The sequence below is a fragment of the Diadema antillarum genome, unplaced genomic scaffold (genome assembly GCF_040938485.1).
Source record: "Diadema antillarum isolate AM-2024a unplaced genomic scaffold, OU_Dant_1.0 seq00000752_RagTag, whole genome shotgun sequence".
NCBI lineage: Eukaryota > Metazoa > Echinodermata > Echinoidea > Diadematoida > Diadematidae > Diadema > Diadema antillarum.
Window position 1 is genome coordinate 526,463 of NW_027271646.1, and position 14,060 is coordinate 540,522.

At 38.2% G+C, this 14,060-nt stretch overlaps 1 protein-coding gene across 1 annotated transcript; it reads right to left on the reverse strand.

Annotated features, from left to right (window-relative positions):
- Positions 1-986: 986 nt before the first annotated feature.
- Positions 987-8,521, reverse strand: LOC139738536 (mitochondrial ubiquitin ligase activator of NFKB 1-like). The gene is made up of 4 exons (XM_071649157.1): positions 8,418-8,521; positions 5,988-6,100; positions 4,337-4,545; positions 987-2,131 (listed from the first exon to the last, which is right to left on the reverse strand). Exons 2-4 carry the CDS (start codon positions 6,084-6,086, stop codon positions 1,408-1,410), a joined length of 1,032 nt encoding a protein of 343 aa, XP_071505258.1. The 5' UTR covers positions 6,087-6,100; positions 8,418-8,521; the 3' UTR covers positions 987-1,407.
- Positions 8,522-14,060: the final 5,539 nt, after the last annotated feature.

Consider the following 14,060-nt stretch of genomic DNA (forward strand, 5'->3'; position numbering starts at 1 on the left):
GACGTAATAATAATGTTGGTAAGCTCAACCGATTTTCATATCACTCAAAGCTAGCAGTCTGACATGAAACATACACACACTACTTCATGGTGATAAAGGTGACTAACCGAATTGGGCATGTAATCATTCATATGAATTCATAAAGTTAAAATCATGGCATTGACCTTTTTTTTTTTCAATCTTTTCTTTCTTGTTTTCTTTGAGCTGTTGGATAGGATCAGACTGATAAATGAACAGTCTGAAAGACTACAATTAAAAAAAAATGGAAAACAAACATGCCTATTGAAATAGGAGTATAAATAACATAAGAACAGATCTGTACATTCTTCAGAAATAAAGAGTACCTGCTACATTGCACAATCAACAATAAAAGAATTCGGCAGCTTGTGCCTGTTGCATGTAGAATATGTACAAATGTATATTCACTACCTGCAGATTGACCATACAATGTATTCTCACTATTGGCAGAAGACGTCAAACTTGATAGCCAGGAAATATAGAGGCCCAAACACAATTTAAATTTTGTGCTAACCCTGCAACATCATATGAACACGTAAGCAAATAACAAACTCCTCATGTGGTCACACCCTTACCTCACAAACAATGTAGTTGGTTTAGGTGTATTTCTACCACAGAGAAATATACATGTAGCACTGTTTGCAAAAAAAAATAGAAACACACTAATGAAGCAAGTTGCCGCAAAGGTGAGTGAACTTTGACAATTACTGAATGAATTACCCTGGTTTTAGTGTCCAGAAGTCTGCTGACATGGCATTCTTTAGTATTTAACACACATACAAAAGCCTATGATGAGCACAATTTGCATACAACAAGCAAACTATTGACTTTATTACACTGTGCGGTCGGGATAACAGTATAAAGTGCATTATATTTGGATTTGAAGTATTACACTAAAAGAATTTTGTGATAGATAGCCTAAACCATAAAACTGTAAGTTCCTCTACATCTATTAGTTGCACCCTAAAATTACCCTCAAATTTCTGTATGCCACATCAAGTTGAGAATATTTTGGTACATATTGTCAGGTAGCAAGTTATATTGTAGTACATGTATTTGTACCCTTCATTCCAAGCACCGTGTACAAGTTGGCCTTGTCTATTATATCTGCAATTCAAAGCCTGAATTACTCTATCATCTCTCCTGTCTAATACAATGAGAATTTTCTTTGGAAGTGTGGTCCTGGACCTTGTAAACATACATGTAGCTATAGTCATGGCTTGAAATCAGCCACATGAAGATGGTCTCAACACTTGGCTCCATGCTTGAGGAACGATCAAATGACTCGTCTGTAGAAAATGTCTTGTAGAGTGACTTCGATATTGCAGTTTCTATCAAAATGAGATACAGAACAAGGGCAACACAGGTATTTGGAGTGACACAAAGTTCTCATGCGTGATAGAGAGGTACAATCCGTGCTATTCGGTCCCTACATATAGGACACTGGGGCGGCTGGAGGGCAATGGCACACTCTGAACACGCGCACACATGTCCACAGTTGAGGAGCACACAGTCACGGGGGTGAGACAGACATATGGCGCAGGTGTCGACCTCTTGGTGCCTGTTCGGGTAATCATCCACGCTGGAGCCCTCCGCCTGCTCCGCTCGCTGCTGCAGCACACGTTGCACATAGAGATCGTAGTTTCTCTGCTCCTGGTATCTCTTGAACCACCTCCAGAGTACAATGCAGAGCATCAAGACAGTGGCCGAGCCAAAGAGCGCCACCAAGAGCTTCCAGCGGCGCAGCTTCGACCGCAGCTCCCGAATGATTCCCGACTGTCCCGACAGCGAGAGGATGTACTCCAGCCCCGTCGCTGGGGGGCGGAGTGTGATCTTGCCGTTCACCAGCGCCAGTTCCCCAATTCCCGTCAGGAAAGCTCCCTCTGGTAACATGCGCTCAATTTCTTGGAAACCCTTGGTCTTTTCGCCGCTTGCCCAACTCAGGATGTTGTTCCCCAGAGATGTGTTGTAGGGGTAGAACTTGTCATGGATAGTCTCCAATTCCAGACCCGTAGCAACAAGAGCGTCCTCAACCCCAATGGCCACATTGTTTCTTGTAATGTCAAAAGGCACATTCTTAGTGGTATCACGAATAAGACGAGTTGTGTCGTACCTGGGGAGAAAACACATACAACAACTGTAACATAGAGTATAGGAGAGATTTGACTGGTAAAATGCGATTTCATCATTGCCACCCTGCCTTGATAAATATCTAATTTCAAAACGTCTATGACGATATCGTAGGAACACTCAATGAAACTGATCACAGAACCACATACAATTGTAGAATGATAACATGAAAAAAATTGATTACCCTTGTTACATTATATTTGTGCAGTAAAAATGGGAAACGGAATGAATTGGCCGCTTGGAAGATTTTGACATTGTCACTGTCCGTGTTTCAAAATAAAAGGAGGAAATGGTCATCACAAAACATCAGATAACTTCATCTGTGGTGAAAAATTAAACAAAATTTCATAGCCAGTTCTCACAATGCATGCAACTCCAGCATCATTTCTATGCCTGGCATGGATCATGACAGCAAACCTGAACAGTATGCACGTGAAAATCCTTGTGGAATAAAAGTTACACAAAAATGAACAAAAACAGTCTAATGGACTAGTAATTTTGACTACATTGTTTTGATTTGTCGGGTACATAAGTTAGGTTTCATAAACAAACATTCTCAATGTAAGCATGTAGACATGATTTATGTACACATAGGGGCTAGGTATTACAACAATAAACCATTGGTATGCTGCAATAGAATGTTATCATTTGTGGCAATACAAAATTGTAAAATGAAAATGTGACAACTAAAGGTGGCAAGGTAGCTCAGTTGGTAGTGCATCTATCTTTTAATCAAATGGCTCGGGTTCAGGCTCGGGTTCTATTAAAACCCAAGTAAGTCTTATTGAGCAATGTTGTGTGTTATCATGCCATCCCCTTTATAGTAGAGGCAAAACACTCTGTCCCTTGGACAGGACATATGGATGGTCCCATGTGTGAGAGAGTCACAAGCCATGCACATAAAAAACGCCATTTCAGTCATTCTTTGCAAAGAGCATGGTGCATACATGTAACTTGGTAAAGTGGTATGCCTCGAATACTCACAACTCAACCCCATGAAAGGCCAGCTAGTGCATCTGAATAAGGGCTATCCAACTATCTTTTCAAATGGAAAATGAAAGTGAATGCTTGGCTTTCATACAGTGAGAGGAGATCCTTGTCCTACAGTCTTTGTATGTGATCACAAGGCATACAATGTATGTACAGATTCACAGTGCAAACAATTTGGATACAATATCATAGTAAGTGAATAGGCCAGCTCAATAGCAATTTATGAAGTTATTAAATTTCATTTCATTTGGTATATAAAATAGATATGACCAGCTTTTATCCAGGGCATTGTTAATATCATTTTATAAAATGGGTTCAAGAATGTAGCCAATTGGAAGCGCTGAAATGAGTCACGTGTGCTTGTATTAATTTCTCATTAACATCCACGGCCGACGTCACAATGTTTGCACTAGCAGTGTGCACTCAATCAGTTGTTACAAGTGCGTCGCGCGCTACTATACGCGCTGTCAATCCTGTAAACAACTTCTAGTTCGGGCTGCCGGCCGGCCTTTCTTGTGTGCATAACATGTGTGGCGTACGTATACTCTTATACGTACAGTACTTATATGTGCGGGATTTCAGAGTGCGACGTGCGTAAATGTTTGGGACGAACATCTTTGGACATCTTGATCCACAAAGATACATGAAAAATGCTGTTAGTTTTCGACCCATGTTATAAAACAAGTGATGCACAGGATTATTTCGTGGCGTTAGTGCATCATTTGTATAGTCCTTCACTGAGACACAGTATCAACAATGCCCAAAGGAGCAGTCCATATCTGTACCGCCATATGGATTCAAAACACTATTTCTTCAAAGAGAAAAATAAGTATACAATCAATTTTATTTTCAAAATTTCAACTTGTAAATATCATTTAACAGTTTTCCAAACTTTAACCCATTTAGGACAAGTCCAGAGTATACTCGGGCAGGTGTGTATGGGAAATGCTTGTTGTAGCAAAATCAGTCTGTCCTCAACGGGTTAAAGACCACAGTAATGCTGCAATTGAAAAGGAAAAATAAGATTTTGCAACGGAGTGAACAACCGACCAACTCCCTTGACTGACCCCCCGGCCATGCAACTTTAAAGTGATTCCTATATATACATATGTATGCACCATGTGTGGGTGGGAGTATAAAAATAAATATTAAAGGAATAACTAAGAAAATAAATATGCAAAGCTGATGGCTCCATTACCAAAGCCTTGTGGATCTACTCCACTCTGTTTTGTGCTCCCGACAGAGAAGAGTCTGGATGACCCCGCAGACTCCCACCACATATTCACTCTTTATGGAGTTCTCCACAGCCTTGATGTTCCCCTCTACCACGGCGTACGGGACGCTCTGGTTCGGTGCTGTGCTCAGGATGCTGGCAAGGTCTTGGTTCAACTCTAGCACTGGTGCATCCTGTGAAAAGAGGTATTTATGTTTTGTTTTTTTTAAAAGCTTATCAAATGAGTGATTCTCAAAATATATCTAATTGAGGCTTTGTGACACAAGTGATGACTGTAGAAAAGTATTCCATACCCTCACAGTACATGCACAAGTCAACACACAGTTGAAATAGTAAACAGTTTCTACGTACAATGCAGGGGCGGATCCAGGAATTCCGTAAAGGGGGGGGGGGACGCAAACAATGTTTCTGGTGCTACTTCCGGGTTTCTTTTTATTTCTTATGTTTTAGCAACAAATGAAGAGGAGACGCATTCACGGTGCCCCCCCCCCCCCCCCCCCCCATCCGCCACTGCAATGAACAACATATCAAAATGGGATGTACCATGACAACTCTTTCATTTGTAGATTGGTTTTGAAAAAGGACCGCAGGAAAAGGCAAAGAGTAAAGGGTACAAAAATTGTACCTATGAGCATGCATACAAATGGAGAGAAAGTATCACTGTACATCACTAGCTGCAGGACATGAAGGTCATGCCATGTGTTTAAAGCCCCAATTTCCCAGTCCAATTCAAGCAAAGTGCATACAAATGTGTACATTGTATGAAATCCCAACTCGAGGAAAATTCTTACTGATCTGCATTATTTTCTTTTCACTTCAATCTCAAAAAGATGAATTCTTCCATGGGCACATCTTCCTATCACTGACTGGCAACAAGAATTTAATTGTAAACTTCTGCCAACCAAGCAAATCAAGGGTGGTATACGTTGTACAGCCTGACATTTCAGGGCTTGTTAAATGGAAAAAAAAAAAATTGCAGACAAATGTCTGTGTACAAAGCCTTAATTGCAGGCATGAAGGTCACGAGCTAAAAGTCCAGGATCCTGGCTACTCTGTGACATTATCTTACCCCTATTCTTGAAGACTTACAGCATACCGGTAAACAATAGAGTGAATGAAATGAAATCCACAGATAAAAATCTTCAGCCAGCTACTAGTCTTGATACAAGTTTCCAGACACATTTGCAAACTTGTTTCTAACTTTCAGTAGGCAATCAATTTATGTCTGGGTGCTTAGAATGTTGTTCATTTTTTTGGCATGTCCTTAAGAAGTTCAAAGTGTCTCTGCAACATGCTATGGGGAAAGACTCATGACCCCCGCTGATTTTGCCATATCACTCGACACTACCTGTAGAACTTTGCTCGTTTATGTGTGGATGCACACACTCACAAACATTGATTTTGGCAAGTGATGGGGTATGAGTGTGGAGCGGGAATATACAGCAGTCTTGCACATGTACATGTAAATGTACTTCTGGGGATTGTCACTGAGGTCAATATTTTCAACTCTGTTTGCAAGGGTGTTGCACATAAAATTGAAAGCACTACAATGGTGTAATTTGTGCTTTATCACATCTTGTACTACAGCAGTGTAATCTAGATTTTCAAGCCATACCTTCACTTCTGCAAGAGTCCTTGCTTTTTTATGCCAGAGGAATGAAAAGAGTCCAGTTGCTGCAGCACTGCCTCCCAAGAGGCAGTATTCTAAAATCATGGTAACAAAGTAACCTGAAAGATAAAAATATGGATACAGTTTACCTTGTTGGTCACTTTGAAATTAAATAAACTCAAACTATTAATAAAACTAGAAATGTCACTACGGCGACTGGTATGCCTCCGCCATAATGCATGGTTCTCCTAATAGGTCTATGTCTTGACAATGTGTGATGACAGTTTCACACAATTGGCAAAATATTAAAATGACAGGTTTGCCACAAATGTGCTGAATGTTCGGTACATGCATATATATTAAGTTCCATGAAGATACCTTGAACCATTTGCGAGATATGGAGAAAAACATGAAATTTCAACCTTTTTTTTTTCACAAAATAACCTGTGACCTTTGACCCCGTGACCCTAAAATCCAAACAAAGTATTATCCCCCCAGGATATACCCTCATACCAAGTTTGACGTAAAACCACCACACGGTTCTTGAGATATCGACAAAAACAAATCGGGACGGACGGACGGACGGACGACCGGAAAACATAATGCCTCCAGCCACTTCGTTGGCGGAGGCATAAAAACACACACACAAAAAAACAATAAACCATGGTTACCTGAAGATGGCTAAAACAATAACATTGATGCATAACAATAACTTTGATGCAGACAAAGAATTTCACTTATAGCATACAGGTACCCTCTCTACTAATCTAAAGCAGACACAGTACACATCATAAATTGTAATCGCTACATTCAGAAAAGCATCTTTACTTCTGAATTGTAGGAGAGTGTGTTGTATTACTACCAGATACTTATTTTTGTTGCTCTGATTTCTGTACTCAGATGATGAAAGTTTGAGCAAAACTAACACTACATGTAGTTGTCCTGAAAATTATGAATTTTGGAAAATCATTTGAATTATTCACTCTGATATTTGGAAAATAAACTCCAAGTTAACCCCTCTACAGACATTCATCTTTCGGCTTCGTGCAAAAATTGCATAATTCCAGGCATATCTGCAATACAATGGAACATGTGGAATGATTGACATCTTTCACATCTTTATTTGTGTGCCAGAATCACTATTCACACCTACAATTCACTGTACATGTACACATTCATACTGAGTGGATGATAAAAAGAAAATTTTGGCAAATAGGGCTCAAATTGGAAAGAGTTCCTTATGTCCCCCCCCCCCCACCAACTTGCACAAAATAAACAAACCACTATTCCCCCTTACTAATAATAAACTAAATAAAGGTTATGGGAAAAAAATAGCAATCTATCCATTTTGCACAAACTAGTTGGGGGGGGGGACATAAGGAACTCTTTCCATCAAATTTTGAATTGTATCATAAAAGGCCTAATATGAACATTTCAAACAATTTACACAATGAATTCTTGTGATAAATCAACATCTTCTTCTAAAGCTGAGGTGTAGCAATTCTAAATTTTGTGTAGCATTTTTGGAGATTTCGGTGCATACAACACTCATTAAAGGCTAGTCTAATGCCCCAAAGGTACTGAATGTCAGTAGTGCACAGAGTCAGAGATGTACGCACGTCTCCGCAATTACCATGCTGTCTTGTACAAATGTACAATGTATTTTACCATGTCTAGCTATCCCTACTTACATCATTTCTATACATAAAAGTGGACTAATACAAAGTTACATTTCAGCATGGCATCGTACTTGCAACACTAGGGTCTATAGCTATACTCTCTACAGTCTCAATATTGTCTCTATGTATTAGTCTTTACAGCTACATGTACCACGGCGCTGGCAAGAGCACTGCCACTAATTTTTCTTTTCTTTTTTCTTTTAAATCGTCCTTACACTGTATGTAGATCACAGTGCAGTGTCAGTATGAATATTCATCAGCTTTAGTGACAGAAAACTTGTCCAATAGTAAACTTTATAGATCTACACTACAGTGGTAGACACAGCACTGCCATTGGCATTGTGCTGTGCTGTGGCACTGGCTGCGACCAGCGACCAGCCCGACGCGAAGAAGCGGTCAGGGCCGGGGCCGACATGACAGATCATGAGATCGCAGTGTCCAAACTTGGTGGCTTTTACTAGTAAAAATGAATACTGAACAAATATATTTGTACTCTGACATATTTCCTCATTTTGGGGTGATAATTTAAATGAAACTCTTGCATTAAATCTTACATAGAGTGCTCGTAAAAGACGCATCAGTTCCGTTATGATAATGAGGAGTGTCGAGATCCTTGAGCTTGACTCAGTCAAGTCTTACTTAACAACACCGGAGATCAACATTACAAAATTTTCAGTTTGTGGGACTAGACTCTACTTATAGAGATGGACGTGGGTAACCCTCGACATACAGATCGCTAAGAGTGATTATTCCTTACCTTCTGAACAGGTGCCTTTGAAGGGCAGACAGCTCGGTTTAATATTTCGCTCTTCGTCAAATCTACAACATAGTAAATTTTTCGGCAGAAGGGATGCCGACTACAATTACAGCAGCAACTCCTTACTGCGGTGCAGGTATTGCTGTACCGACTCTGAATGAGATGTCCGATCCGGTGCTGTGCGGTGTGGCGGAGGTGGGTTTTATCACTTATAATAAAAAATGCACAATGCTTTCCGCAGATCCACAACGATGTACAATTTAAGTACGATTGTACCATGGAGGTAGAAACGGTACTAACATGTTACAATCCATAAATAAAGAGGAGGTTCCGTTCGATCCGCTATGACCCGATCGGCAGCTTTGATGGGTAATGCACCTCTTTGGTAATGACACTCCAGTGTACTGAGCGTATTAACCCTATTAAGCCCAAGCTATTTTGACCCCTCGCAGGCCCAAGGGGGGGGGGGGGGGGGGGGGGGGGGGGCACATTGTGCCCCCCTATATAACTTTTTTATTATTTGATATATCATCGTCATATTTGGCACGTGGGTAGAGTAACTCATACTCTACATGACCGTACATTTGAATTTTCACAAGGTCACCCATGGAGGGCGCTATTTACAAAAATATAAAGAAATACATAGGAAATATGCTAAAAACATGATTTTTTGGTATAATTTCTTTATCCCCATTATATATGTCTTATTATAGACCAATCATTTTCATATTTGCAACAAATGATAAGCAAGTGGAATTTTATTATTTGTTATGTTTGAAATTTCTCAAGGTCACCACATGGGGGCGCTATTCATATCAACATAGTGATACATTATGAAACCTCAGATGAAATGTTTGGGATGGGTACACGTATAGTTATGACATTTCATATTTGCATAATAGTGGAATTTTGAGATTGCAAATTGAAAATATGATAAACTAATGATATTAGAGGCATAACTTGGGTGAAGGAATCAAAATAACTCAAAATATAAGGGCAATCTGTAGAAAATATTATTGTTTTCAATTATCTCTATTATATCTATTGTTTTATGCCTTTGTCACATAAAAACAAAGGAAATAATAAGAAAAACTTTCCAGGACCATGATTACTTCAAATTTTGCATCTTCAACAAATTTCAGCCAAGAAACACCCATTTCATACACTGTAATGCTGTTAAATGAAATGGGAACAGAAAAAAGATGCAAAATCTGACTGACATGGTTGTCAGTTTATGGTTGCCATGGCAACCAGCAACATCAAATATAGCCAAATTATATATCAAAATGTTCGCAATAAGATTTTAGGAAAAGTCACCAAATTTGGTTGAAATCGAATTAAGGATGAAGGAGTGGCAAACGAAAATCTGGTAGGGGGGCACAATGTGCCCCCCCCCCCCCCCCCCCCCCCTTGGGCTTTATAGGGTTAAGAAGGGTCCGGATCGACGGAGGTCGCAGCTCGGGATCGAGATAAGGCACGACAAAAGATAACAAATAACAACGAAACGAAACGAAACGAAGAAAAAAAAATTGTCAGCTGTTGTCGAAGATAGTGTAGGACCTCAAGGTCTCGAGACAGCAATTGGCACAGTGGTTCCTGACGAAGGATTGGAAAGTGGAATTACCCTAATTCATCCATCCGTCCATCCACCCATCCATATTATACTATAGTATTCTGCATCCATCTCTATTCTCATATTCATTCATTTCACTCATTTGTGTGTTTTTTCCATTTCCAACAGAAACATAATTTTAGAGAAATATACTCCAGAAGTTGAATACTATTCGATTTCAATATAGGTAGCAGTTTATCAGCTAATACCTATGATACCTTCCTGTTTACCTGTTATACCACATTATACTGGCAGTTTCGCTTGAGATGAGACTTCAGATTCCAAACTTTTTTTTTTTTTTAATGACGATTTTTGAAGATAACGGGGAACCTCTCATGATCCTGAGAGGAATTCAAAACATATTTAATGAAAATTGGATTTGAAATGGCTGAGATATCCAAAGCAAAGCGATCCTAATAAAAGGTTGAACCCACGTAAACTTTTATTAGGATCGCTCCGTGTTACTTTTTTTGTTGTGGGGATAGCTCAGCCATTTCAAAACAACCGATTTTCATCAAATAAACTTTTAATTATCCATAGAATTGTATGTACTTCAGCATTTCATAGAGTGGTTTCTAGTAGGTAGGCCTATCTCGCAATGAATATTCACCTCAACTGTCTGTTTATCTTTATATCTATTCATCTATATCCATCACTCTATCCATTACTGAGTATTAGTTTCTATATCATCTGTCGACCGAGCTATTTTGTAGTTATCTATCCATATAGACTTATCCATATCAATTTATAATATCCTTCTCTCCTCCTCTATTTCAGCTATGGAAAAAAGAAAAGAAAAGGAAAAGCAGATGTGTACGTCTTTTTGTGTTGTGTATTTATACAGTGTACATATGACTTGCGTGGGCAGTTACTGCTGGCCTACGCGTGATACGTGAATTCATGCGTGATGCGGAATAGATTTGCCACTAAACACTATGAGGCAACCTTCCCATGCTCAAGTTGGTATCAGTAAATTCACAAGTACTGAGTATTGTAGAAGTTCTTTTAACATTGAATTTAGGTGAGAAAGTTGGAGAATGTTGACATTTTCATTTCAAAAAGATATACAACCCATGTTGTATAAGTCATTACCTTTAAATCTATAATTTTTTCCGTTGGTTTGTGAAACGACAAACAATTAAAGAAAAAAAAAACACACACGCACAAACCAGTATAACTGCTGCCTATAAGTACTAGGCCTAATTAAGTAACTACAAGGATACATTTTCTCTTCACAAAAATAATAATCGAACGAATTAGAATTAGTGAATATTTTATAAGAGTCGTGTCAATGGGAGACGAGGTGATAAATAGGCACATCAGTATTCATTTGAAATATTTATTTTTGAGATAATGATCCTCTTATTAAATATGACAGAGCATATATAATTCTAACAGGTACTCAAAGAGATATCCACACAACCCGATTCTAATAAAAGGTGGGTATATACTGCCTTGTAGGATCGTTTGCTTTACTTTGCTCTCGGATATCTCTGCCATTTCCAAAATCCAATATTCGTCAACAAACTTTGAATTCCTCTATATAGAGTTTAATGTTCTTCAACATTTCATAAAGTGGTTTCTAAGTATCTCGCAAAATCATGTTCAAAGCTGAATCCTCACCTTAACTAAAGACATCCCTTTACGGAACACAACAAAGACATAAAACGAGCAAACGTGTGTGCACGCACACGGAAACCGATAGGCCTGTCAATATCCGTGTAGGGCCCTCACAAGCCCACATTGCGGAGGTCCCGCCACATAATAGGAAGGTCAACCAACATGCATCCGTTTTCAAATTTGCGTCGATGAATAGTTAAGAGTAAAATCAAACAATGTTTATGGCAGGGGTGGCGAATTCCTAAACTCAGGAAGATGATAATATCATTTTAAGTGTAAGTTTATATCATGTTTTTTATAGGATAGTTTAAGCCCTTCTAATAGTCGCAACCATCTCTCCCGATGCTATGCGTATGAATTGCATTCAAGTGATTATCTCGTTGCCTCAAAAGCCTCCCATAGGCCATATGCTAAACATTTCTTTTTTTGTTTGGTAGGCCTATTGTATAGTGAGTATATTTATGCCTAATACATTCTTCCATTGATTCATGATCATTATCCTTCACATTATCTTCCTTAACCACTCTTGTGTTCTATTTTTTTGTGTGTGTGATTGTTGAAATGGACATGACGAAATCATAACATCAGAACCGTGATTGAGATTTAAAATGCACCGAGTTGCAACCCGAGTGATTAAACGTGACTTAATTGCTGATGAATATCGTCACAAGTCATGTATGACTATATGAATTCGCGAAACCACTTAAATCTTCGCTTCCTATACCGGGTGTCCCCAAAAAAGCGGAACGGTGCACTCTAAAAAAGGTATAGTCAAATATGACTGATATCTAGTCAAATCTGACTAGGCAAAAGGGTCAGCTGGGTGCAACTGATAATCAGTCATTTTGACTATATATTTCTAGTTATATCTATTTGACTAGATTAATCAGTTAAAAAATCTTACTGGATTTCTAGTAATTTTCACTAGTTTTGCAAGTCAGTTTTGACTATTTATATAGTTATCACACTTTCACTGATATTTCAGTCATTTCACCATTCATTTCTAGTCACTTTTCACTCTTTTTATCAGTCAGTATTGACAATAAAAATAGTCATTCCACTTTCACTGATATTTTCGTAGATTTTCACCATTCATAGTCACAGCATACTCTTGCATTCTTTCATGCACCTCCTTGGCCTTTGGTGTTCATGTCATCACAGTTCAATTATGCTGCAAGCAAACATCAAATCAAATCATAAAAAATTGCAATAGCAAACCATCTTACATTCAAGGCAACATGCAAATATACACTTTGCATTTGATTTAATAGTCTAATCACGAAACATTTTAATCAAAGTATTTTGAGAACATTTCATTTACATATATTACATGAGCGTCAATCTATGAAACAACACGAAATATTAAAAAGTATTATTTTCAACTCCCTTAACCCTAAAAATACTGGGCTATTTTGACCCCCCCCCCCCCAGTCTTTTTAGGGTTAACCCTAATAGGCCGGGCTTGAGATCTTGGCTGTCGAAAAATTGGCACGCATGTCGCCCGTGACATTATCTACTATATTGTGTAGTTGCTTTTTCGAAAAATTATATAATTTCACTAATTATGCATGGAATCAGACTTTTTGGTCCAAATTAATAAATGAAGGTCAAAAATAGTTATGATGTTCATTATAAACCTACTTTTGGTAGGTACCATTGTAAAGCCAGATATTTTTTTCAGAGGAATTTTTTAGATTTGATTTGGTAACGTCATTTTGAGATATTAACATTTTTCTGCGCATTTGTGCAGATTCTTCCATTCGTTTTATACACATAGGTCCGAATTCACAAAAGAGGTTTAAACCATGGGGTTGTTTAAACCTCCTTACGCGTACGAAAAATAAGTGTAAATAAGCGCACCAACCCATGCGCGCGTTTAAAGAAAACACATAATTGGACCGGATTCTGTGTGCGCGTACGCTTAAATAACCTCTTTTGTGAATTCGGGCCATAGCGTTGGTCATTGCTGACATCGTATTCATGCAAAACAGAGTACAATGAAAGAAAACATATATTTATGAGATGAAAGTCATTGACAATATAGTTGTATATGCTATGTACCTAAAGCTAAGAAACCACACTTTTTTTTTTAATTCATTTATCAATTTCTATTTAGTGACCCTGTTTTTGAAAAACAAATTTTTTAAAATGGGAATTCGAGAAATCCCATTTGTGAAAAATTCTGTTATTCCTCTACATGTAGCCTGTTGTCATTGTTCAGACCATTTTCAAACAAAGAATTCTTGGATTGTTATTATGTAACAGTTTTTTGAATAGCCTGTACTAAGGTATGAATATCATATAATAATGTTTTTGTGATGTTTTTATCATTTAGATTACTTGTACATTATGAATTTCTTTCAAGTAACAGTATGATCTTCTTACCAGTTTCTATGTTAAATGATGAAAGT

Bases quoted from the DNA above. Each gene is read 5' to 3' on its own strand.
- LOC139738536 (XM_071649157.1), bottom strand. From the start codon at position 6,086: ATGATTTTAGAATACTGCCTCTTGGGAGGCAGTGCTGCAGCAACTGGA. The intron at 4,546-5,987 runs GTATGGCTTGAA...CTCTTTTCACAG, and splicing joins GGACTCTTGCAGAAGTGAAG to GATGCACCAGTGCTAGAGTT. The intron at 2,132-4,336 runs GTAATGGAGCCA...TTTTCTCCCCAG, and splicing joins AGTAGATCCACAAGGCTTTG to GTACGACACAACTCGTCTTA.